This window comes from Fundulus heteroclitus, chromosome 21 (assembly GCF_011125445.2).
Source record: "Fundulus heteroclitus isolate FHET01 chromosome 21, MU-UCD_Fhet_4.1, whole genome shotgun sequence".
Lineage (NCBI taxonomy): Eukaryota > Metazoa > Chordata > Actinopteri > Cyprinodontiformes > Fundulidae > Fundulus > Fundulus heteroclitus.
In genome coordinates this window covers 28,340,562-28,366,826 of record NC_046381.1, presented here as the reverse complement: position 1 = coordinate 28,366,826, position 26,265 = coordinate 28,340,562, and the positions used below count along the sequence as shown (strand labels likewise).

Sequence of the window (26,265 nt, the reverse complement as noted above, 5' to 3'; positions counted from 1 at the left end):
TTTATTTCTCTGCCAAACTTGTCGGTGCCTCTGTGCCAGTTCGGTTCGTTTTGGGAAAGCAGTGCTCCAGGAAAACGTTGGTCATTTCAGCAGCAGACCTGCGACTGTGAGCTAGCCGAAAGCTAGGTTCGGCATAGACGGATTTACTCACTTCGGCATCTGTTTTAAGCAGAAGTGAGATTGCAAACTTATCTTTGATTTGCCCAGTCCGCTCCTCTGGACAAAGATAAATCCCCCTTATGTCGCTCCATTGAAGCGACGGGAAATGAGTTTCACAGAAAGCACATTTTACCCAGTTTATAAGTCTTTGAGTCCCATGAGACCTGGTCAGGTCCTCTGGGTGAAGAGCAATCTCCCACTTTTCATCCCAGGCAGGAGTGACGGGACTGAGAACGTTTGTCTGTGGGAACAAATATAAGTAATTATTTTTGAATGGAACTGATATGGAAAGAGTTCCAGAATTTAGAATTTTGGGAGTAATTATAGATGAGAAATTAAGATGCAAATCTCAAATTACATATATTAAAAATACAACTTGTAAAAAATTGTTTAGTTATAAGTAAATCTAAGTATGTATTGAATTATGAGTCAATGATTGTTTAGAAGTATATACCAACAACCCAATGCTATTGATTGTGTTACAAAAAAGAGCTATGAGGATTATAATTAGAGCTGCCCCAAGAGAACACCCCACTGCATTGTTTTTCAAGTCTGGACTGTCTGGAAAAATTAAAGATTTAGTACATTTCCAAACACTTTTATTTATGTATAAGGCAAAACATTATCAGTTATCACCTGCCATTCAAGGTCTGTTTATTCTGAATGAGAGTAGCCGAAGACGATTGGATTTTAAACATCCATCTGCCAGAACCACCCTTAAACTAATGACTATTTCTGTCCCTGGAGGAAAACAGTGGCACATCGCCGTAAATACTTTTCAGCCATTTCACTATTTAAATTTACGTATATGAAAAAAATTATGAAAATGCATTACCATGAAACAAGCACATAAAATGAATGAATAAATGAATGAATGAATGAATGAATGAATGAAAGTATTCCTTCCATTTTATCCTTCAGCACGTCTCTAAACCAGCAGTGTGAAACCTGCGGCTCCAAAGTCACAAGCGGCTCTTTGTACCTTCCACAATGGCTTTTAACAACGTTTAGCTTTTAGTGGGTCCTTAGTTTTCATGGAATGACATTTTATGACACTACGAGTACTGGACGTATTTTTCTAAATGTATTTTTTTTTTGTTAGATTTGAAACCATGTGCTTTTTTTTATAATGTTCTACAAATACCAGCCCATAAAAGAACATGTATTCATCCTCTTTTTGCAAAAGTCTTGTAATCTTTTTTATAACCTAAAAATAGAAATACAATGATAGTTCTGTTATAACTGCAACTAATGTACTGTAGCAGATATGTATCAAACTTGGCAAGTTATTTTTTTTAAAATGTCATGTGAGATCTAAATTAATTAGACTTTGCTGAATGGAGGGCTTTTTGGATCGTAAAGTTTGGAGTCACCTATTTTGAAGCATAACTTGAGCTAAACGATGTAAAAGAGTAAATGGCAGGAACAATTTTTTAGGTTTGTTAGATTCACCAGGATTAATGGTGTTTGTGAACTCAAGAACAGTGAGTACTGGACTTGAGTAAAAGGTGTTCCAACAAACTGTAAGTGTAAGGGAATCCACAACGCTTTTTTCCTTATTTGAATCGAGTATGATAAAGGTCACATTAAAGTTGGAAAAAGTTTAGAAATTATTTATGATGGTCTAAATTTTTACGTTACAAACAACTGATTATATGGGGTTGCTTACACTTTTCATACCCACTGATGTAGCTGTCTTGTGGTAACTTGCTTCTGTTTCTTGCAGCTCTTCAGTGCGATCAAGGGCTGGTCTACAATCCGTGCGGCCCAGCATGCACTCTGTCCTGCCCTAGTGTTCAGCAGAGTCCATACTCTCAGTGCGGGGTGCTTTCCTGTGTGGAGGGCTGTTTCTGTCCTGCTGGCACAGTCAGACATGGTAAAAACACAAGCAAAAAAACAAAACAATCTGCGTCTTCCTTCACCGAGAAGCAGGAAGCCTCTCAGTGAAGGCAGCCAATTTTCTTTACTCTCCTCTTTATTTTACCTTCTCCCTCCCCCGTTTTCCTGCCTGCTTCTATCAATCTATTTTGGATTCTCTTTTTATACATCTTCCAAACTGTAAATTATGGATCTGGTCACCTGGACTCTCAACGCAATTGATCAAATTTTCTCAGTGAGAAGATAGAGAGCCCCTGTGTCCGACGGGACATGTCCAGCTGGACAGACAGTGGGAGAAAGAAAATGTGTTTGTCCATTTTGTCAGTCGAGGATGTTCAAAATGCGTCCAAAATTAGATTTGTGATAATAGGACTTCTTTTTGGAGCTGCCATTTACCTGTATTATGGAGAAATCCTAAAAACGTCGGCAGCTGTTTCGGCCCATGCCACGGCTACCTGAACTATGTGAGGGATATGTCCGCTACCAGCACTCAGACCGAAATTCTGTGTAAACAGAACTGCACGCCAGCTGCGATTCCTGAACTTGCTGGCAGGATGGAAACAATTACGGAGAAAGCTGGAAGCTGGACTCTGACAGAATGACCACAATTTTGGCTGTTTGGAATTGCCATTGATATCTACCAGTGAGACTTTAAGGCAGACAGAAAAACAACAGTCTGCATGCCCAAAAAAATGCTATTATCAGAATCTGGCCTCCCCATTGGCCTCGAAAGTCAAACAACCTTAATTTCTCTTGGCTGTTAAGTAAACCAGCCACTCTGTGACATCTGTGACCTCGAACAAAGCACCACTGAAATGCCTAATAATGTCATCACTATCAGACTCTGCCACAGTTCACAGACTAACATAGACAAACAAGATCTACATTAACACAGACCGCCTCTGCTGTGCTTTCTTCCCTTACCCTGCTGATTTCAGTTTTAGCTGTAGCTTAGAAAGGTCAGATCAGAGACCTCAAGCTGTAGCCTTATGAATAGAAACATTTAAGCTTTGAATTTTTAGCAATGAAACTCGTTCCAGTAAAACAATGAAACAAATAAGTTATACTAGTTGTAGGTTTGGAAAGGCTGGACAAAATTAGTTTAGATCAGAAATCCTCAAGAATATACTTAATTGTTTTTATTCATAATAAAAAAAGGTCTTTCTGTAAGTTTTTTAATGTATGAAAAAAGTATAGTCAAGGATTTACTTAGCCTATTCCTTTGTTTATGTAATGTTTGCCTATTCCTATGTAATATTTTCCACTGTAGTGTTTTTCTGTTCATGTACAGCACTTTGAATCATCTTGTTACTGAAAAGTGTTTTATAAAAACCTTGCTTTGCCTTGCTACAAAATGTGTAATTCTTTACAATGGGCTCAATAGTGAGCTACAGATAGTTGATGGTATTTGCAACAATTTGTTTAAAACATCTAACTCTGAAACTTGCTGTAAATTTGATTAAATTTGATTTTATTTGTATATTGCCAATTCACAACACATGTCATCTCAAGTCACTTCACAAAGTCAGTTCGATGTCTCCTGGTGGTTAAACAAATTAAGCAAATAAAAGTTTTTATTTTAATCTTCATTCTGACCTCACTGACCTCGACATGAAACCCATAAAATATTTAAATATTGTCAAAAATCTTTATATTTCATTCAGATAAGGCTAGCAAAGGTGTTAAAATTTCAAAACAGAATGTTTTTTTTATTCCACAGGTGACAGCTGTATAGTACCTGCACAGTGTCCTTGTGAATGGGAAGGCTCCATGTTTCCACCTGGGAGTGCCATCTCTAAACACTGTCAAAACTGGTCTGTCAACCTAAAACCATCCTAAAAAAAATTTATTGTAAAAAAAAAAAATTATTCTAAATCTGAAACTTTTTTTTCAGTTCTTGTGAGGAGGGTGCATGGCATTGTGAGGGTGTATCTTGCCCTCCTCCCCCACCTCCCTGCCTGGAGTCAGAGTTTTCCTGTGCCAGTGGACGCTGCATTTCCTCCCAGTGGGTATGTGATAACGAGGATGACTGTGGAGATGGTTCAGATGAGATCTGCCCATCCACCTGCTCCCCAGACCAGTTCCACTGTGCAAGCACCCCAAGGTGATTCTAGAATAACTGCTCCCTATCCCCTCACTCATTTTCCAGAGATGGAGATAAATAATAAAAAGGTGATGCTCCGTAATGGACGCTCGATCTGAGTGAATCGAAAGGGAAACTAGTTCTGCTAGCTGACCTGTGGAATCTCAGTAATGGTAAAATAAACATTAAAAAATAAACAATAAAACATTATTTTTATTCTGACAGAAGGTGGATGTTAGTGAATCCTATTGCAGGAAGAAAAAAAATGTGCATGCTGTTTGAGTTTTATGGTGGTGAATCTGAACATTGTTGTGCAACAATAGGTTTGGTTTGACTACTAGTAAGTGCCAACGGCAACTATTAACCAACTTAGAAAAATGTATACTAAGTCAGGAAACCACCTGATTATTAGGAAGTAATAGCCAAGCCACTATAAGTTATTGTTTTATTGAGGCCTGCCTGGCAAGTTGTGATACTATAGAACAATCGACAAAATTAATTTGTGCTCTGGTGTTCTCAAACAGCAAAAACTGCATTCATATCCAGAATAAATACAAGCAATTTCACTCTAGGATACAAGAATGTATCAATGGGACGCTTCAACTACCAGGTTAAATATTTCAGTCAACAAACCATTTCATTAAGCTAGTAACCTTAAATGAAACAACTAAGTAAAATGAAAAGAATAAGCAAAACTAATGAATGGGAAAATTATAAAAAGGAACCAATGATGAAATTGAACCCAATAACAAATAAAACAATGTTGTTTAGACAGCTGTGCAGTGATATATCATTGAACATCTGCTTGTATGCAACACATTCAGCACTTCCTTAGTCAATACTTCGGAGAAGCACCTTTAGCTAGTCTTTTGGTGTATTTAACTCCCAGCTTTGAAAATATATAAACTGAAAGGCACTCCCAAACTATTTTGCAAAAAATAGGTCAAGTTCTGTCAAACTGGATGGAGAAAGTTTGTGGACATTAATTATCTTGTCACAGATTCTGTATTGGATTTAAATATGAGCTTTGGCTGAAACTTTCTAATAGATGGATGTCTGACAGCATGTTCGAGGCTGTTGCCCTGCTGGAGGGGGAATCTCCTCCCTTTTGTCTTGTCTTTCTTTGGCTTCAGCCATCCTCTCATTAACTCTGACCAGCTTCTCTGTCCTGCTGAAGAAAGCCTTCCCACAGCATGATCATGCCAGCACCATGTTTTACTGAGTGTGCTTTAAGAATAACCTAGGGTTTCAAGTTTTTAATAATCTTCTTCAACGTGTTTGCTTTTGCCCCTTACATGGCTTAAGTGGCAAACTGCAAACAGGACTTCTCATGACTTTCTTTCAATGATGTACCAAAGGCCAGATTTTACAGTAAGTGTATAGATGATAGTTGTTCTCTATCGCTCGTCCTCCTTATCAGTGGATCAGTGCAGATCCTCCAGCATTACCATGGGCCTCATGACTGCTTCTCTGATAATGCTTGAATTGCCGTGTGTTGTTGGGTTTGCAGTTGTGGCACACTCTGTTTGCAGATCTCTTTGAGATTTTAGGGTTAGGGACACACAGAGAAACAGCACATGTTTTCTTTTTATTATTCTAGTTTTCTGGTGGAGGTTTGCATGATTTCTCTGCCTGAGCTGAGAGCTACTGTTCAGCAGAAGTGGACAGTGACATTTTACAAGTTACATTTGCTAAGATACATTTACTTGAGTAACCTTTTAGGCAAAATGTACTTTAGGAGTAGTTTTACTGCACATTACATTTTAATTTTCCTTGAGTCATATTATTACTCAAGTATCACTACTCTTACTTGAGTAACATTTCTGGCTACTCTACCTGCTGTGAGTAACTGCATGAATAAATAACATACTTAACCAGAAATGCACCAGAGAGACAAAAACCTAGAGATTAAGTTAAAGAGAGACTTTAACTAACTTTATAGTAACTTCTTGCAGTTTGATAAATGTTTGCGGATCTAATCATATGAATTAAACATTTGAAAAACTTCTTCAAGTACAACTCTACAGTATTCTAATGCTGGCGTCACTTCTGTCAGCTTTAGAGTCAGTCTATAAGCGAGAATAAAAGTCTTAAAGTTAATTAAGTGAGATAACATTAACCTTGCAGCGGACCATGTTTGAACCTGGCTCTGCGTTGTGATGGCCACCCAGACTGTGCTGACCAATCAGATGAGGAGTTCTGTGGACCTGCCACTCCTGTGCCCCTGTGTCCTCCTGGAGAGTTTCAGTGCGCTAACGGAAAGTGTCTGCCAGCCAGCCATGTGTGCGATGGACGGCTAGACTGTGGCTTTGCTGATGGTTCGGATGAGCAAGGTAAACTTAGAGTTGTTAATGTTAGCACATTGACGATTTGTCAGACATCCTATCCAGTAATGTGAATTTTTTTTTCTGTTTTCTGTTTTTTGACTGCGTTTCTGCTTCTGTTGTTGCTGTGATCTGTACTTTCCCCTTGCCAGACTGTGGTGTGGTATGTGATGAGGGAGAGTTCCTGTGTCCTGGAGGACGCTGTATCCTCTACATCCACCGCTGTGATGGTCATAATGACTGTGGGGACCTAAGTGATGAGAGGGGGTGTGTTTTCTTTTTATTATTCTAGTTTCCTGGTAGAGGTATGTGTGATTTCTCTGCCTGGGCTGAGAGCTAGTGTTCAGTCAGTCCCATCAATCCTAATATTTTAAACAACTAGTAGTGGGAGATTGTGGTCTTTACGATTTATCGCATCCAAACTCTCTATGTTGTAGGTGTGTGTGCTCACCAGGAGAGTTCCAGTGTCCGGGTGATCAGTGTGTCCCAGCAAGCAGAGTCTGTGATGGAAAGAGAGACTGCCCTTCAGGAACAGATGAAGCTGTCTGCCCAAGAAAAGGTGAACACTAGTCGTAATAATACACCCAGCTGCACTATAAGACAATACTCAGCTCTGGGTGCATTGGAATGAGATAACACAAGATTATAGCAAAAACAACTGTAATCCTTGTATAATATTTTGTTTAAAATTTGACTAATTCATATTTTGCCGTTTTAACATGTCTAATTCTAAAAGGCGACCAACTTTGGGAGTGCCCTGATGTGTATTCACAAATAATGCGTTAGCATTAGCACCTATGCCGTATGACTCAAGGGCGCAGAGGGCAGACATATTACCGTGCTGCAGCCTTGGATAGCTCTTTCAGAAGCATAGACAGTTCTGAATAAAACTGCTTAGAGCATCAGCTACTGACCAAATCCAGCTAGTGGGTTGTTTGATAGAAAGTATGATATGTGTCTGATGCTGCCGTTGTGCATGCCCTTTAAAAGCATCAAAAAAGGCACCCTTTTTTGTGTTTTTGCAAAAGAGTCAAGGTTTCACTATGTGTCAAACGGTATACTAAAGAATTTCCATACAGTGTAAAATTCCTTTTTTTACGATCAATTAAAGTATTTTAGATTTTGAACAGGTGTTGGTGAAATACAGTCTAGACTTGTGATAAAACTGAGAAGAAGGCCTGTGGTTTAGTGCTGACTGGAGGTTCCAAGGGAGATGCTGAATTGTTTTAAACTTTATATAATACTTATATAATTAAATCACCTGACATTTAATTCTTGCGTTTTTGACATGGCAGTGACCAGTGCTTCTTATCAGTTATCCTGCAGTGATGGTTCATGTGTTGCAAAAACTAAGTGTAACGTATTGGACAGGCAGCAAACCTAATTTTTGAGCAAAACATGGTATTGAAAAAGGGCACAAAAATGGGCTTGGCAAGGCTCGTGATTGTGGAGAAATCCAGGCCGTGGTCCATAAAACGGAAGCTCAAGTAGGTGTCCGACAAGAGCTATGCAAAGCAGGAAACGCAAAGAAAATAAGGCGACTGGGAGGCGGTGGAGCAGGAATCCTGGAGGCCGGTGGTGCGAGAGCAGAAGACAGTGGCGTTGGTACAGGAACCTGGGAGGCTTGAACCCTGATGGGTGCCTGGGACACTGGAACCCACAAAAAAGCTCTTGGAACTAGAAACCTCCAAGAAGCTCTGGGACCAGGGCCCTGAAGGCTTGGAGTCACAATGAGGTCTTACAGGCTTGTAATCATGACAGGGGCCTGGAGGCTTTAGAACAAGGTTGGACATTGGAAAGTTGTGCTGGAGCTATTGGGAGAACTCTCGACGGCGCTCAGGAACATGAGGCACATTCCCTTGGACTCCCTAATCAATAAACTATGGAACGTGGACACAAGGCAGATCCACCTGGACTCAATTGGAGAGCCTGGGATCAGGAACCTGAGACATGAATGAACTTACCCTTGGCTTCACAGAGCAGACACTTGGGCTCATAGGCGGTGAAGGGAACTGAACCTGGAGATGGCGACATTGTCTACAACAAGGAGACAATGAACTGACAGATAGGCAAGCGATGTTAGCCAGATCCTCCAGGATCGGGGATGAGGCATCGCCCAGGCCCTGCGAGGCTGGAGCAATGATGTTGGGTAGGCCCTCAGAGACTCAGAGACAGGCGCTGAGGCATTAGGCAGACCCACTTTTAATGTTGCACCTTGGTCATAACTTAATACTCATAAATACTGTTTGACAGAGTACATAGTTTCAAAATTGCAGAATCATTATGTGCAGAAAATAAGATTATTTAAGCTTACTTTAGTGCCATTATCATGAGCCAGCCTTGGTCCAAAGAGTGATAGATCTGCAAAAGATTAGATTTTCTCAATGAAACCTCTGTTTGTCCAGTTTGTAGGTCCTATGAGGTCCCCTGTACCAGCGGGGGGCAATGTGTGCCACAGGCGTGGCGTTGTGATGGGGAAACAGACTGTATGGATGGCAGTGATGAGCAGCAGTGTGCTGCCCCCTGTGGACCAGGCAAAGTGCCTTGCCTCAGCGGGGATCACTGTGTGGATTACCAACAACTCTGTGATGGGACCCCACACTGCAGAGATGCATCTGATGAGAGCATCGACACCTGTGGTGAGTGTTTATCCATATTTTGGTTCTATAGAGGAAACACTATAGTTTCGATTTTGATGTGAAAGATAACATTTTTGTTTTAGTGGAAACTAACCATCTATGTTCCAGGCTCTGCCCAGATACCATCCTGTCCAGGTAGCTTCCCTTGTGACAACCACACCTGTGTGAACATGTCACAACTCTGCAATGGCATCCCAGACTGTCCACGGGGCCATGATGAGTTGGTGTGTGGTGAGTTCCCTTAAGAATTTAAGAAGAGGGAGGTAAGGGTGAAAACTGAAGACAAGTTATTGGTCAAATATTCAAAAGTATTCATACCATTAATGCTAAATACCAACTTCAGGTTGCTCAAGCGCAAGCCGGCAAAACTGACAAAGACTCCTGGATAGGTGTTGAAACGTCTTCAGAAAAACTGAATGATTTAGTTGACTCAGATTCAAGCATGTTTGTAGAATATAATAAACCATTCCAGTGTAGCTCAGGCTGTTTGTTTAGGGTTGCCGTGCTGGACGGTGAACTTAGTCTCAAATCTTTTGCAGCCTCTAGCAGCTTTTCTTGGCCAGTTTTTAGTTCCTTCCATCTTCACATTAACCCTGACATGTTTCTCTCTCGCCGCCAAAAATAAGCATTCCCACTATGATCCTGCTACCATTATGCTTCACAACAGGGATTGTACGTTTATAATGATTTGAAGAGTTAGTTTTCAGCCACAACTACATTTTGCACAAAGAACACCTTCTTGCATATGTTTGCTTTGTCTCCTACATGGCTTGGGGTGAAACGTCATGAGACAGAACTGTTTATAGCTTTCTTTCTGCAGTGGCTTTCTTTTACTTCCCATTCTTCCATAAAGACCACTTTATGGTCTCGATTTATTATCTCATTAATAAAGCGAGAAATTGAATGCACTAAACGGGGACTAAATCTTGAGTAGTAGTCAGTTATCTATGAAGGAAAACTGCAGTGTCTTTTTATTTAGGGGTATATGAGTATAGGTGGCTACAATGTAAACCAAACTTTCAAAATGTTTACCGTTAAAATACTTAGTAGACAATCTACTCTTTTTTTCCAGTTTATAATGATGGACTTTTTTGTATTGGTCTGAGAAATCCCCCAAAAGTAAATAAAATCAAATTTGATGTTATGCAATATCAAAGAGTTGAAAAGGGTTTGAATGTTTTTGGAAAGCCCTACACAAAGCACAGCAAAAGCTTTGCTGCTACATTAGTCAGGTATTTGTTGAAGTCCAGGGGCCCGTACTTTGTACGTTGCTTAAAACATCCAAGATCAAATGAGACATCCAAGATGATTTCATCCGGCTAATCATGATCCGGCTAATTGGGTTCTTCGAACACACCTGTTGTTTATGATTAGTAATGCTGGATTGAGTTATCTGAGATAACTGCGCGTTCATGCGTTGGTTTAAAAGGGGAAATGTATCGATAGTAGAAACAATGATCAGCAACGCTGCTATTGGCTGTTCAGCATGGCCAAAGAACGCCCACAGTTTTTCTCCCAAGCAGAACACAAGCTTTTAATGGAAGGTTATGCCGTATTTTGAGTCAACAAATTACATGAATAAGTGCTGTCCATGGTAGATGTTTATATCACTTTCTACATTATGTATTATAGCTTTTTAATAATTTCATATTTACTTTGTTCTTTTATGTCAGAGCCTCCACAGGACCCCATGGGAACAAGTAAAAGTGAAATACAAGAATATTCTACAAAATGGTAGCCTTTAATTATTATACTTTATTTTAAAAAGCCACTTGTAATGGCAACAGATCCAATATCGGTGTCATTCCTTAGACTCTGGAAGGGCGAGTGCAAAGCGGTAATTTTAACTAAAAATTCTTTATCTATAAAAAATGAAGTTTTTCCTTTTCCAAGTCATACACAGTTTACATGGTCAAAAACTTTATTGCTCCGTGTCTCTAGATAATCCGTCCATAGTTTTTTTCTAATACAATATATGGCTCAACAGGAAACAAGCCTTTCAAAGTAAAACTAAACTTCACAATAAAATGGCCTGAACAAATCTTCTTACTGAATATGATAAAAATAAAAGGCAAACCATCATACAAATAACTAATATTTTCTATTTATGGCTCTAACACCACTTTTTCCTCTTTGAAAGCCACTGTTAAATGATGTGTTTGTCTGTTTATAACAGCCATATATAACCAAATAAGCCTGCTCTCGAGCTGGTTATATGTACTTTGGTGAAATTGTTATTTTTTAGCCTACTTTTTACTTCTACTCCTTACATTTTCAAGCAATTATCTGTACTTTCTCATCCTTACATTTTGATAATTTAAGGATTATTAACGCGTTATTAACGCGTTAACTTTGTTTTGTTCTTTTTTTAATGCGTGTTAATAACATGTTAATAACATGTTAATAACGCGTTAATAACATGTTAATAACACGTTAAAACTGACAGCCCTACATTATACTATACAATTATAGTAATGTATGTGTGTGTGTGTGTGTGTGTGGGGGGGGGGTGATTACTTCTACTTTAAGTAATTTTATATCTGGTACGTTTATACTTTTACTTGAGTAAAAGGTTTGAGTTGACACTTCTACTTCTACAGAAGTATTTTAAGCCCTAGTATATATACTTCTACTTGAGTAATAGATGTGAATACCTTTGACACCTCTGCTGAAGAGGCAGAAATGTGATGGCTGTCAGTGCTCTGTTAAAACGGACGTTTAGTGAAACATTTAACTTGTCCCTGTTTAAAGATAAAGTCATTTCACCAGTGCCCCCTGGCGGTCGAAACATCTCTACACCCTGTTCTGAGTTCACCTGTATGGATGGAACCTGTTTGCCATTTAGCAGGGTGGGTATCAAACCTATCTGTTGTTAAACACAGGCAAATAAACTTCATCGATTAGTTTATAGTTGTGGATTTTATTAGCACCAATCTGGATAGAGTTAACATGTATATAGCTTTTACAAATGTAGACAATATGTAAAACAAAATAAAATAAAAAATACAAAAATTAAACATTTTGGCATACCGCTGTTATTGCTGATCCAGTTCAAATGTTCACGTTAAAAAAAAATGAAAACAGGAATTACATTTAATAAAAACACTTTCTGGATAACGTCAATAAGAAATTCTTGAAAGCATCTCAATGATGTTTGACCCTGTTCACCCTACGCTATCAGGTGTGCAATGGAGTTGCAGACTGTCCTGACTCTTCATTCACACCTTCTGGAGGACCCACAGATGAGCATGGGTGTAGAACATGGAGTTCATGGGGCCCCTGGAGCCCTTGCAGCACCTCCTGTGGAGCAGGCACCATGAGCCGGCAGAGATCATGCCCTCCTGGTGGCCCGCTTCACCGCTGTCTGGGCCAACACATCCAGAAGCAGCAGTGCTTCAACACCACTTGCCCTGGTAAACTGATGGATGATAATTAGATGTTTTTTTTTATTATTTAGATTGAGATTGAGATGTTACCTAAAAACTCAGAAAGGTCTTGGTTATCAAAACCTGACTGTTCTCCTTTTTCTCAGTGGATGGTCAGTGGTTGCCATGGACAAGCTGGTCCAACTGTTCCAGTGGTTGTGGTGGGGCGCAGGTGAGGCGCAGAGACTGCATTCCTCCTCGCTACGGAGGTCGACACTGTTCCCATCTCCCTGGACCATCTAACCTCTCCATGGAGATCAGTAAGGATTGTGCTATCATCTTACAAGTCATACGCTTATTTAAAAAGCTCAGAGTTTGTTTTGGTGTTCCAACGGGACAAAGGCCAGTCATGATTGTAGTGTAGATGCTGCTTTTAGGACTTATACTCTTAAATTATGATTTACATGATATGACATGGTACGTTTAAGACATCTCGTACTTACCAACCTTTCCCTCAAAGTTTCTGGTGGAATTATACATTTACAGTTTTGAGCTTAGTCTGTTTCAAGATCCTTTATAATTTAGGACCCGTCTTTACAGCATACTCATTTTATAAGTGTATGATAAAAAATAAGAGCACTTTTCCACAATCTGGCCTATGCATTTATCTTATTCATTCTGTTAGTTTTCCTTCTCTGAAAAAAGGCAAAGTACTTACTAGCAAGACAGCGACCTCCAAAAAAAGGGAATAAGAATTACATTTATTGTCCAACAATAGGGACATTTGGGTGTGACAGTGACAAAAACACATAAACAGAGGTACACACTAGATTAGTAATATGAATGACAAGCTAATATTAAGTTAAGTTCTAAGGTAAAAGAGTGAAAATAGAAAATGTGCAATTATTGACAGCACTGCATATTCAGATAAAATGTAACATTCAAGTTAAGTAGAGGATTGAATAAATACATAAAGATTTGGAGTTGCTTCTTGTATGTTAAAAAAGTAAGATTATTGGTTTGTTTACGTTATACTGTTTAAAAGAGGTATTTCCTTCTTAACCAAAAGGAGTTGTTGAATATGAAAAGATTTTGGGATTTGTAGATAGTTTCTGGGAGCAGTATGGGAGCAAAAGAGACTTGGTAGTTAGTTTTAGGGTCCATTTTCCCTCGAGCATATTACCTGAACTATATTTGTTAAAATCTGCTCATTATCCTTTATATATTTTATTAATGTTTTAATTTAGGATATATGTCTTATCCTTTTTTTATGTTTTGATGATGCATTGTTTTATGCCTTTTTAATAATTTTTGTCCCCATGTTTGTGTTTTTTTTTAACCCCAACTTTTTTTCTTCTAAAACTCTTGAGTGTAGCATCAGTAACTTCAGTTGCAAATTAAGAAGTTTTAAAAGGTCACGTGTGGAGACCAAATTGAAAATGCATCTATCAACATTTTAATAGCTTTTCATTTTCAGTTGAAGTCATACTTGTCGCTCCTGATAAAAGTATAAAAGTATGACTCCTCCCCATGTAAAAGCAAAATCCCGCCACCAGACAAATCTGAAAAATTCCATCAAAGTGGGCGGGGATTCACAGGAATGGGAGGGAAGGGGGCTGTGTTGAAGATGGGGGAGCAGCCACAAGCAGTGCTTCTGCAAATTTGCAAAAGATCTGTCAGTGTTTTACTTTGAGGGTTTGCCTATTATACACTAAAGCAGCCGTCAAAATGGTTATATTTCCAGAACACAGTCATGAGTTCATCTGTAGTTAGTTTCCTCACAACTTGTTGTTTGGCCCTAAAACATGACTTCAAGCTAATGCGACACTGTGTTGGTTGGAAAACACAACAAAACACTGAAGCAAATGTTCTAGGGCAGCGGTTCCCAAACTTTTTTAGCCGCGCATCCCCTTCCATGTTCCAACCAGGTAGACCCACCCCAGTCTTCAAAAAAAAAAAAAAGCAACACGCTTTTTTATAGCCATATTAAAGGCATGAAACACAAAGAAGTTTAATTTGATTTGTGTCCGATGACTAGCAAGCGAGAGAGAGAGAGAGAGAGAGAGAGAGAGAGAGAGAGAGAGAGAACTTTGGTAGAGCACCACAGAGTAACCATGACGGAGCACTGGCCATGATAAAGAGCTTATTAATCAGAGAAATAAAAATAGTCATTTCCTGATTGTGTCACAGCGGTTACATCCAGCAGGTAAACACGCCCACGGCAACACACCTCAGCTCCCCGCAGCCCCCACCGCTGATTTTCCTGTTCTGGTCTGAATACGCGCTAAAACCGCATCTTTAAAATGAGCTGCACCTGTTTGAATCACAATGGAAGGTATTAAAGCTCTGTGATAAATATAGTCAAGAAATTGCGTCTGCCACCAACTTTCCCCCAGCGGTGTGGGCGTGACATGCGCATCAGTGCTTGTAGCGGTTCAGAGTCCCAGCACCATCAGCAGCGCTGTTTGTTGGTGCTGCGCGATCAATAGAGACAAGTCACTCAATTTAATCTTGTAAATAAGACTTTCAATTTACAAAATTCAATTGTCCCTCTGCTGGTTTCTAAATAAATACATTTTCGTATGAATACTGCATCGTTCTGTTATGACACCTAAGCATCAAACAGAGGTTTTGCTGCTAACACTTTATTTTAGGACAAACCCCCCCAGTCCCCCGAACCACCACTCTTTCCCCCGGAAGCCACACATTTCTTCCGGTATAAACCCAAAACAACCTAATTTAAAGAAACTGTAAGTGTGCCACAGCACTTAGCAATAAAGTCTAATATGGATCGATACAATACATTTTTACTTATTGCTTAAATTTACAGTTTTTGATTTTAATTGTTACAAAGGAAATGTTTATTTACACGTCTTTATGGTGTGGGGAAAAAACACTGTCAGACCGCTATTACAGTTTTTAATCTCCCGCACCCCCTAATGGTGCGCGCACCACACTTTGGGAATCCCTGGTCTGGGGGAAGCTTGCAGAGAGCAGTTAGTGATTTAACGTGATTAGTGGACCTCAACAGGAGTTTTCTATGGACAAAGGACACGCAAAAGTTAAAATTGTTGAAAAGAAAAAAATTGCATTTTCATACCAGCTTCATGTTTACCTGAGGTAAAGTCTGTATCAGTAGAGCTGTAGCTAATCTAACCCCCTGTATCCACTTGTATTATGTGCCAGTGAATAGACAACTTTAAGAATAATACAGATTATGAGATCATGAATGAATTTCCCTGTTTCACTTATTTTTCTCCAGAACCATGTCCAGATGATGGTTGCGCTAATACCAGCTGCCCCCCTGGCCTGGTGAGACACAGCTGTGCTCCATGTCCTGTCTCCTGTGCTCATATCAGCAGCGGGACCACCTGTGACCCTGCAACGCCCTGCTTCTCTGGTCAGCCATGACGTTTCATTCAGAAGTGGTTTAAATTAAGATTCCTCTCAAAATAATTGGGCTTTTTGGTCCTTCAGAAACTGTCATGGTAATCATCTGAATGTGGCAAACACATTTTCCTCTTTGCCTTTAGGTTGCTGGTGCCCTGAAGGCCAAGTGATGAGCCTTACACAGCAGTGTGTTTTACCAGGAGAGTGCGGGTGTGAGGTGGCTGGTGTTCAATACTGGCCGGGCCAGCAGATAAAAATGGACTGTGACCTTTGTGTTTGTGAGAGGGGGAAGCCTCAGAGGTGTCAGCCCAACCCAGACTGCTCAGGTGGGATGCTCATACTGTGTAGTAGTAGTTGTAGTAAACACAAGATCAATACTATTCTGAAGCGTGAACAGTCCAGCACATCTGTCTTTAACCCCCCCCCCCCATCAGTGCACTGTGGCTGGTCATCATGGTCAGAGTGGGGAGAGTGTTTGGGACCCTGTGGGGTCCAGAGTGTCCAGTGGTCATTCCGCAGCCCGAATAATCCCAGCAAGCATGGAGATGGGAAAGTTTGCAGAGGGATTTACAGAAAGGCTCGTCGGTAATAATTATGTTTGCCTTTTTTTTCTTTTTTGGTTTCTCTTCTATTACATCGAATGATTGATAATTCTTTTAGTTTACAGCAGATAAGGTCAAGGCCAAAACATGTGTGTCTGTACGCAGGTGTCAGACAGACCCTTGTGATCAGTGTTACCATCAGAGTCGCCCCCATGCAGTTGGAGAAAGATGGAGGGCAGAGCCCTGCCAGATATGTCACTGTCTTCCCAACCTCACAGTGCACTGCGCCCCCTACTGTCCATATGCTGTCACTGGATGCCCCATGGTAAGAGGATGTGTGCTAAAGTGCTATACCGTGTTCTACATAGGACTGAGAAGGCTAAACATTTTAATCTTAAATAATATTTTAACCTCAACATAACAGCAAAAGAAAAGAACATAACAGAAAGTGAAAAGTATTAATTATCCTCTGCTTCCTAAGCTACTGACAGAGTAATGTTTGGATATTTATTTCTACTGAATCTAAAATTGGAAGGACATTTATTTTTCATCTCATGAATGCATTGATGTAAAAAAGTATTTGTTCCCTTATGCATTTTTTCTGTTTTTGCATTGTTGTCACACTTAAATGTTTTCTCCACAGTGATTTAAAACACTCATTGCCATGTATCACAACAATTACATGACAGCCGTTCCCACCAAAACTGCCGCTACCAGTTATTAGGTTTAGTGGGCAATTTGTTTGGGATAGTTTCTTCATTAATAAATTAAATCATAATTGAAAAAAAAAAATAAGTTTGCACTATTTGGGTTATCTGTCATATTTCAATTTGCTTGATTATCATATTTATATGTGACAAAAAAATGACAGAAGCCAGCTTTGAGGGGTAAATACTTTTTCACAGTACTATATCTAGCCTTGTAGAACTGAGTTGTTCTCTTTTATGCTTTCTAGGGTCTAAGCCTCATCCCTGGAGAAGGAAGCAGGTGCTGTTACTGCCAAGGTAATAGATCAAATTATAGATTTTTTTATTTTTATTTTGATAAATAGCTGTTGATTTTAATAGAGGTTAATTACTTATATACAGTACAGACCAAAGAGTTTTCTTTATTTTCATGACAATGAAAATTGTAGATTCACACTGAAGGCATCGAAACTATGAATTAACACACGTGGAATTATAAACTTGACTGAAAATATGTGTGAAAATATGCTTCGCACAAAGACACGATGGATGGAACCAAAGATCTCAAATTTGGAATCATAAACTGACCTCTGTTTAGTTTATGTGCAACTGTTAAGTAATTAACAAGTCAATGTTTTCCCAGTTTTTATATTTCTAATGGGATCACGCATAATATCGGCAACAAGAAATCTGCTGCAACAAAGGAGTCAAAGCAAATTACTCCACAAATGAAGTCATGGTTTAAAAAAATTGGTAAACATATTAAAGACACTTAAAGAAATCCAGTAAATACTTCTGGTAAAAGTCTTACTAGGTAATTGTAACTTGAAGGCGTCCCCTGTGTGAAATAATTAGTTGCTGTGATTTTAAATAATTTTTCCTCAAAGACTTTCATTAAATTTCGTAGTTTCTGTGGATCCTATCTTTAGCTCTTTCCATATACTTTCATTTGAACACAATATAGGTAATTGATTGGGCCATTTGAGCAGTTTTACTATTACCCTCTGTAACTACTTTGCAATTTTCCTCTGCTATTTTTTCTGGGAATATTATCTTGCTATTAAATCCACATAAATTTTATCTGAAAACGTCCCGCAACATTCTTCTAAAGCAGATCAGTCTCAGACCTCAGTCTGGATCCTTCAATAACATAAAGTCTGCCTGCCAGCACCATATGTCAGGTTTTAAGGCAAGCTTCTGACCCACATGCAGGAAATCACCAGGAGACAATGAAAGTTTGAACAGCTTATTGTAATACAGGAATCTGTGAATGTGAGATCAAAGAGGTTCCTTTGAAGCAGAAGGAGGCATTGGTGAGTGGAGTAAATGCTTGATTTGATTTTCAATGAAGATTATGGTACATAATTCCTCCTTCTTTTTGAGATGAAGATGGAACCAGGGAGGTTTTCAGATTCCAGGGTCAAGGTCCATGTAGCTTCTGGCTGGTGTATGAATATTGGACTGCAGTCAGGTAATGCTGGAGATCAGAGAAGGTGGAACCTTGGGCTGCAGCCAGTGAAAGTTTGAAACAACACTTTTGCAAGAGGAGGTTTGAGCTTTTGAATCCAGAAGGCATGAAAGGGAAGACATCTAGGAAAGAGCTTCATGGTAACCTTGGAAGGAGATCAGAGTTAGCAAAAAACAAAAAAACAAGGAACACTGGGAAGCAATGCAGAGAATCTCATCAATGTTGATGGTAACACAAAAGTTGACACCCAGGCGTTGAATGATCGCCCACCAGCTCCTCTTATGCTCTAGCTGATGAACTAGGCTGAAAACCACTCTGCTCATTCCCCTTTCAGCATGGTGTTTTTGGAGTGAGGTGCTGAACCATTCTTCCTTCAAACATGGTTTGTGCAATATTGACAACATTTATGTTGTAGCCTCACCTGATAAGACTATATTATGCCAGTCCTTCACTGGTTTATGCCCCATTATTCTACAGTAACATTAACCAAGCTTCAACATTGTTCTCTTGCTATGTGAGTGTACGTAGAGCGCATTACATTTGATTGTCATGGGGGAAAAAAGAGAGACCAAAATAAATATTACTACATTCACTGTTTCATTTCCATCCCTTCAACATGAGTTTATCAATGATCTGTAGGAGAAAACGGCACAATGGGTGTGACAGAGACCCCTGGCACAATGACATCCAAGCCAGCGGATATCACTCCTCTGGTCCCTACATATCCATTTCCACCTGGAGGTTAGTATCTTTTTATATTTACAGCAAGTGTTACTGCATATTACCATGCAATATATCTAAATGCGTTATTGTTGTTCTTTATCAGATGAGTGCTGGGTTCCTCTGGGTGTCCAGACTCTCCCAGTGTCTAGTTTCACCGCCTCGTCACACCAGGAGGGTCACCCACCTGAGGCAGCACGGCTTCATGGCTGGGACCCTCGAAGAGATCTCCAGGTACTCCACCCTGTTCTTAGCTTTGCCAGACTCCCACCAGTGTAATAACATATATAGAGAAATAGAATAGGATTACCTTTATTGCCCCACAATGGAAAATTCAGTCGTGACACTGGTAAAACACATTGACAGGATACGCCAGAGTTTCACACAAGACTGAGCAAAATGAATGAAAGAAAATGTATGATGTAAATGCTTTTGGGTGTAAAAGCCTTAAATGTAAAAATTGTAAAGCTGAAGAGAATGAACGTCCCAGAAAGTGAAAAAATACTGTGCACTTATTATTTGAAAATACCGCATATTCAGGTAAAAAATGCATGTGTTAGCCATTTTACATATGATTGTCATTCACTCTCAGATCAACCCCTAAAAATGGGCACTACTTCTGCTCTGTGTACTATTTCCATACAGGGCTGGAGTCCACAGCCGGAGGAATATAAAGACCTACCACAAAAGAGACCTGAAGCACAGAGTGTCAACACACAGAGTCCCTATATACAGATTGACCTGCTTAAACCTTACAACATCACTGGTAAAGATTCCTACAGGTGCTTTCAAACAAGTGTAACTGAAACTGCTGATTTGGTGTATTGTGTATGATACAATGAAAGTTATTTTTACTGATTTTACCCTGTTTATATATATTAAACATCTGATGACCGTTCTGATTCTAGGTGTGCTGACCCAGGGAGGTGGTGTTTTTGGCACATTTGTGTCCAGCTTCTACCTTGAGTTCAGTCATGACGGGAAACGATGGTACGCTTACAAGGAGCTTCCAGCTGATGGACCACCTAGAGCCAAGGTCTAAGAGCAAGCAACCTACAGCGTTAAAACCACTTTTCTTTAGTTTCCACATCTTCAAAGCAATGAACTCTCACTGCAGGTTTTTCTTGGTAACCATGATGACCGAGGTGTGATGGAGAGCAGACTGGACAGGATCGTGTCGTCTCAGTTTGTGCGACTCTTGCCCCATGACTTCCAGAATGGCATCTACCTTCGTCTGGAGATCATGGGCTGTGGTGATGGTCAGCACATTGAGGAAAGGACACTTTGTTGGCGTTGCAAAAATTGGTACATCTTCTCAGAATGTTCTTCTTATCTCCTCTCAAGGTTATCCTTGGTTATCCTCCCCAACCCCTCCTTCACCAGTCTGCAGAGAGAAAGAATTCCAGTGTGACAACGGTCGCTGTGTCCCGGCGGGTACCGTGGGAGTGGTCTGTGATGGAGTCAATGACTGTGGGGATGGATCAGATGAGAAGTACTGTGGTAAGTTATCGGCTCTGATTAGTCTATGTAAGCCATCTCACATTGTGCATTCTCAGTCAGTGAAAGGTGGGATGTTCCCCTCAGGTTTGGAAAACCTGCTGGTTTATTGCGTATGTGTGAGGAGAGGGAGCAGAAGAAGGACATGTATGTCTAAGCTTTGGTTAAAAAGACGCAGAATTGCTCCATCTATCTTGCAACCATTTCTCCTGGTAATAAGATATGGCTAAGACTGAAGAACAAGATCCCAGATGCAAGGGTCTGAAAAGGGCAAACTCTGCCGTGTCCCAGGGCTCTTCCTTAGAGACAAGGCAAAGATAGCAATTATTAACAGAACTGCTGCTCTTCCATTATGAAACAAAGTTGTTTGGGGAGGTTTTCAGGGCCATTCCATTTGGAGGATGCTAAAACATTCCTAAGCCGGTAGGAAATGTCTTGGGTTCCATCGTAAAGGCCTGAGGAGAGAGTTTCTGTCCTGAACCTTGCTGTCTCCAAGATCCAATCTCCAATAAGTAGAAGACAATGGATGATGGATTTATTTTACTTTCAGGGTTTAGATTAAAATTTGAACTGTATCTGTTTAGATTTAGAGCAAAGTGCAGCAGCGCTGCAGGCTCCACTATGGAGGAGGAGTTATGGAGGGATGGCTGCAGTGCAGCAGAGAGCAAGGGGGAGGGACCAGGAAGGTGTGCTTGTTCACTTTATAAGGCTAAGTCCACAGTTTTCTCAGAACTTCCTTCTGCAGCTTTAAGTCGTTGTATTTCTTTTTTAACTTCATAAAAGGTAAACAAACATCGTATTTTGACGTGTTCCTGTTGTGGATGTAAATTGTGTCCTCTGCAGGTACCCAACCTACCACAACAGCCATCAGTCCACGCAGCTGTCCCACTGGTCACTTCTCTTGCCCACCACCAGGGGGCTGCATTGAGGCACACAGGCGTTGTAATGGCATCCCTGACTGTCCAAAAGGAGAGGATGAAAACGGATGCCTCCCACATGATGTCACTACACAGTCAGACAGGTGAAGCATGTACCGTTGCTGACACTTAATCCAATTCTTACATTTGTTTACCAAACTGTCCATTGCTCCTTGCTACAATTATTATTATTCTTTTTTTTTTACAAATGAAAGGCCCCACACACCCACTCCTTCTCCTCTGAGGACCCCAGCAGTGGCTTCTGTTACTCTCTCTGCTGTCACGCCAACTGTAAGGACAATTTTTAATAAACATCTTTTTTTAACTAATTGTATAATTATATTTCCTGTATAATAGTAAATAGGGATCAAAACTCACAGTTAACAGTTCCCCCTTGAAATGATGGGTATTGACTCTGAAAAACTGAAAAGTAGAACATTTTATGTTCTGCTGACGATTAAACTTATAACACTGTGGCATTCATGTGGCCAGGCACCATGTAATATTTTCATTATTTGTCGCTGCTCTAAATAAACTGCTTTCAAAACTGATAAGATAAAATATTACAAATGTTAATGTTGTATAATTTAAAATGAGTTCCTTGTCGCTCACACTATTATGTCCTAATCTGGTTTTCTGTATGAACAGGATGGTGGCCCAGGATATCATGGTAAGTTTTAGCTCTTTAAGTGAAATTATCCAAAAAAAAAAACAATACTTGAATTTATAATACTTATTATTGTAAACATCATATTTAATAGGCATTTGCTCCTCTCCTCTTGGACTGGAGGATGGGAGGATTAACCACAGCCAGCTGTCCTCATCCTCACAGCGTGAGAACAACCCTGCTGATGCCGGAAGACTAAATATCGTCTCAAACATGTGGGTGACTGTGCGCACCTTTGCTTACAGTTTCTTATTGCTGTTGGCATTTAAAATAAAGTTTTGAAAATGAGGATTTACTTAATTAAAAACAAATTTCTTCTCTTTCCTGCAGTCCAGTTATGGAGCCTGGCTGGAGCCCCCTACCTGCGGACCCCCAGCCATATTTTCAGGTGGACTTCCTGGAGCCCACTTGGATATCAGGGGTAGTGACACAGGGCAACGATCGCATGTGGGGTTACCTCACTAAATACCGCCTGGCCTTCGCCTCGCAGAGCGGCCTCTTCTCAAATTTCACAGCAAATGGAAAGTTTGACGGCCCTGCTAAGGTGCTAGTTCTTTGCCTTAATGTAAATTGTTGTAAGCTTGCATATCTGCAGGATAAAACATTATCCACTAAGTGTTTTTGTCCCACAGGTGTTTGAGGTCCGTATGGCGGGCAGGACCCCTGTGACCCGTTGGTTGGGTCGGTTGGTAAGAGCTCAGTACATGCGACTCTTCCCTGTGGAGTTCAGGCACACGTTTTACCTGCGTGTGGAGGTTCTAGGCTGCAGAGGAGGTAAGGAGCTTCAGCAAGTGTATACTATAATAGAGGCAAGATGAACAAAACAGTTAAAGCACAGTGCTGAGTGCTGAATTCCTTTTTTATTTTGTCTCATTAAAGCAGCAAAGTTCAGAGTATTTACTAAATTATTATGTGACAGACCAACCTAAAGTAGTCCGCATTTGTGAAGTGGCAATGGTAAAGTTGGTCGGCTCAGTGTTCAGCTCAGTGTTCTCAGGCAACTGCTCCTTCATGGCAAACAGAAAGAAGAAAACATAAAAAAAATCCATAGGTCTCTGGCATGTTACTCCCAAACTTCTTAAGTCCTCTTCTTATTCCTCAGCATGGACAAAAACGATTTAGTTGGATGGTAATGAGTGTCCCGTCCTTTTTCAGGCAATAAGCATTTTATCTCCAGGAAAATGCTCTGTTGAGATGGTTGGCAGACACCAAGCCTTGTTTACTGTTGGATAACAGAAACAAGGTGTAATTAGTGTTCTTATCAAGACTCCCAATCCTTTTTACATTTACCTCCTTCAAACACTTTCACATCCAGATATTCCCGTTCACAATCATTAAGCTTTTAGCTTAACCTCCTTTACTGTAATCATTAGATCTTGCATTACTCTTATAAAAGAAAAATCTGAAAGTTCAACGTTATCTGCAGCAGCATTTCTCTATAATTCTTTCCCATGTGTGTCTCACCTTACAATTGTCCAACAGTTGAAAAGATCTCTGCAATAGAAATTTATCATCATATGTTTCATGGCTACTGTGACACGGTTCATCTCAATTTATCTAGCACACAAGGAATTGTATTAAAACCTTTCAGAAACTTCTTACTGAACCAGCTGCAAAATACTTCACATTTTTCTAAAAAGTCCAACAGAAAAACCCTTAAGTTTGTAAAAGAAAGCTCCACTATATATATTTGCAGAATAATGTTGTGATGTTAATATGAAGCAGCCCTATGTACTTCTTGTCTTATTTTGAAAAACTCAGCTAAGAGAAAGGAAGTGTGTGCATGCCCCTCGCCCACACGGAGTTGTGATTGGTTGCTATTCAGGAAGTGGGTGTAGCCCAGGGCGGAGACAGGAAGTAGTTCTGTGAATCAGTTTCAGCTTGACGTGCATCAGACCAAAAGACTTGTAGTTGAATGCGCCCTCCACCTGAAGCGAAGAGCAATTCTAACCCCATTAATTCTTGATTTTTTTAATCACTTCTGCTTGTTTTAACAGACCGCTTTTGTAAACAACCCTGGTTTTATCTTATGTCCCCCTGTTTGAATCTTGTTTGAAACAAACCTTTAAACTGTAGTATGCTGTGAGCAGTAACTCATTGTTGCTTATTAAACACATCGCCCCCTGAACATGTAAGAAGCTCCATGCTGCTTCTAAATAGATTTTTTATGAGACTTTAAACCCTTTTCAGTCCTCCAACATTAGTTTAATTGATAATACATCCAAGCATAACTATATCCCCAAGTAAATCAACCCTTTAACAAGTATCTAGTTCTTGTTCTCATGTGTTTAGTTTATCCTTGAAAAACTTTAAGCAGACATTACTCCGAGTGATTTTCTTACATTTTCATACATTTATTATTATTACCTTTGTGATCTTATATCACCCAGTGATCTATAAATCCTTATTTTATGTTTGCACCGTCTTGTCCCAGCAGATTAAAAATTCCCATTTTAGAATTTGCTTTTTTGTTTCATCAATCACTGTCTGTTGTGATTATTGAAGAAATTGTGCAGTTCCTTTAAACCCTCTTAAATATTGACCACCCATTGGTAAATGATCAGCTTTAAGTTTTGCCCTTCTTCTAATTCTTTGTTTAGCCTTAGTATCTGCACCTTAAATTGACGAATAGTGGAATTCTTTGTTTAAACACTTCTCTGTGTCCTTATTTGTTTTGGCCTCTATAATTTTTTTTTTTCTTTGCATTTTAAGTGTGAACCTGGTCAGGATAGAGAAAGTCATCTCCGATGCTCCTTTTGGCAACCCCAGCAAACCCAAACATAAAATTGTTCACAGTCAGTGTTAGGTTACAGGTAATCCCTGTGGGAACACGACGTCGTCTCCTCTGTTCAACCTGGTTTCAAGCGCCTGGGTCATCGAAACACTCCACCACCTGCGACAAATCTCTGACATTTTCAAACCCCAGCAGCAATTCCTGGGTGTCCACACCCCCTGTCTGAAATGTCTCTCGTCGTAAGCCCAGGCTTTCAGTTTATCTCCTGTTAAGTGTCCCCCTTTAGAGCCCATTTACCCCAAAGATTCCAAGAGTGTGTTTTAGGTGCGTTTCCTGAACGCCAACCTCTCCATGTCATGTTCGTGAAACCTTGTAGTTGAATTCCATCACCTGTGAAGCAAAGCAGTCATGCATAGTTCTTTTCAAGATTTTCTTTATCACAGCAGTAGTGTCACTGTCTGATGCCATTGCAGCTCTGATGTTCCTCAGAGCCAACCTTCATGCATTGATATCATGTTGGAGCTGTTATCCTCATCTTGTGTCCAGGAGTGCTTCTGCTGTCCTGACCAGATACCAAACGTCCAACTAATCTAATTGACCTCATTACTTTTCTGCATGTACAAGAGGACGATCGTTAGATTATCCTGGTCTAAAAGACCACTAGGTTAATAGATGGCTAAACTATGTTTATGTGTTCTTTTCTTCTGGATGTTTTAACATTTAGTTAAAGAACAACTATTGTGCTATTTTGTGTTTAAACAGATAGTTTTTAAGTCTCCTCACACCTTTTAGGTAACTGCGTACAATTCCAAACTATTTACATTGGTGCTTTAATCCTAATTTACCCAAGTTATTTATTAGAATAAGGCATTATTCTAAACCTGCAGTTATTCTGCTTATATTGAAAAATTAGCTTGCTCACTCGTTCGTTCAGTCGGTTATGCTATTAACTGTTGCTGTAATGCCTACTTTAACTTTTTCGCCCACTAGTTTTGTCATGATCATAATTATCGCCCATTGATGTAATAGCATACATTGTTCTTATCCACTTTCCTTTTACGTTTAAACGGCCCCTCTATGTAATCCCCAATATAAGTTGTCAAACCTTTTAGGTTTAGCATAATTACTTAAGCTGCTCTATGCTCTCATCCCGTAACTTAATATTTTGGTGCAAAATGGATGTCTTTTAGCAGTTT

The 26,265-nt window shown here is 39.8% G+C and overlaps 1 protein-coding gene across 1 annotated transcript in view; it reads left to right on the top strand.

Moving 5' to 3' along the window:
* The window catches only part of scospondin (subcommissural organ spondin), a 151,229-nt gene that overhangs the window by 38,202 nt on the left and 86,762 nt on the right, over positions 1–26,265 (top strand). Inside the window, exons 25-52 of the mRNA XM_036125764.1 lie at positions 1,886–2,035; positions 3,758–3,851; positions 3,932–4,141; positions 6,248–6,453; positions 6,597–6,711; positions 6,882–7,003; positions 8,850–9,083; positions 9,192–9,314; positions 11,835–11,932; positions 12,265–12,496; positions 12,616–12,768; positions 15,711–15,848; positions 15,982–16,164; positions 16,273–16,423; positions 16,546–16,705; positions 17,336–17,384; positions 19,174–19,275; positions 19,361–19,488; positions 19,900–20,020; positions 20,163–20,290; positions 20,372–20,513; positions 20,599–20,754; positions 21,595–21,772; positions 21,884–21,959; positions 22,317–22,338; positions 22,430–22,550; positions 22,666–22,879; positions 22,968–23,109. Coding sequence (XP_035981657.1) covers positions 1,886–2,035; positions 3,758–3,851; positions 3,932–4,141; positions 6,248–6,453; positions 6,597–6,711; positions 6,882–7,003; positions 8,850–9,083; positions 9,192–9,314; positions 11,835–11,932; positions 12,265–12,496; positions 12,616–12,768; positions 15,711–15,848; positions 15,982–16,164; positions 16,273–16,423; positions 16,546–16,705; positions 17,336–17,384; positions 19,174–19,275; positions 19,361–19,488; positions 19,900–20,020; positions 20,163–20,290; positions 20,372–20,513; positions 20,599–20,754; positions 21,595–21,772; positions 21,884–21,959; positions 22,317–22,338; positions 22,430–22,550; positions 22,666–22,879; positions 22,968–23,109 — 3,948 coding nt within the window. The remainder of the gene's footprint in view (positions 1–1,885; positions 2,036–3,757; positions 3,852–3,931; positions 4,142–6,247; positions 6,454–6,596; positions 6,712–6,881; positions 7,004–8,849; positions 9,084–9,191; positions 9,315–11,834; positions 11,933–12,264; positions 12,497–12,615; positions 12,769–15,710; positions 15,849–15,981; positions 16,165–16,272; positions 16,424–16,545; positions 16,706–17,335; positions 17,385–19,173; positions 19,276–19,360; positions 19,489–19,899; positions 20,021–20,162; positions 20,291–20,371; positions 20,514–20,598; positions 20,755–21,594; positions 21,773–21,883; positions 21,960–22,316; positions 22,339–22,429; positions 22,551–22,665; positions 22,880–22,967; positions 23,110–26,265) is intronic.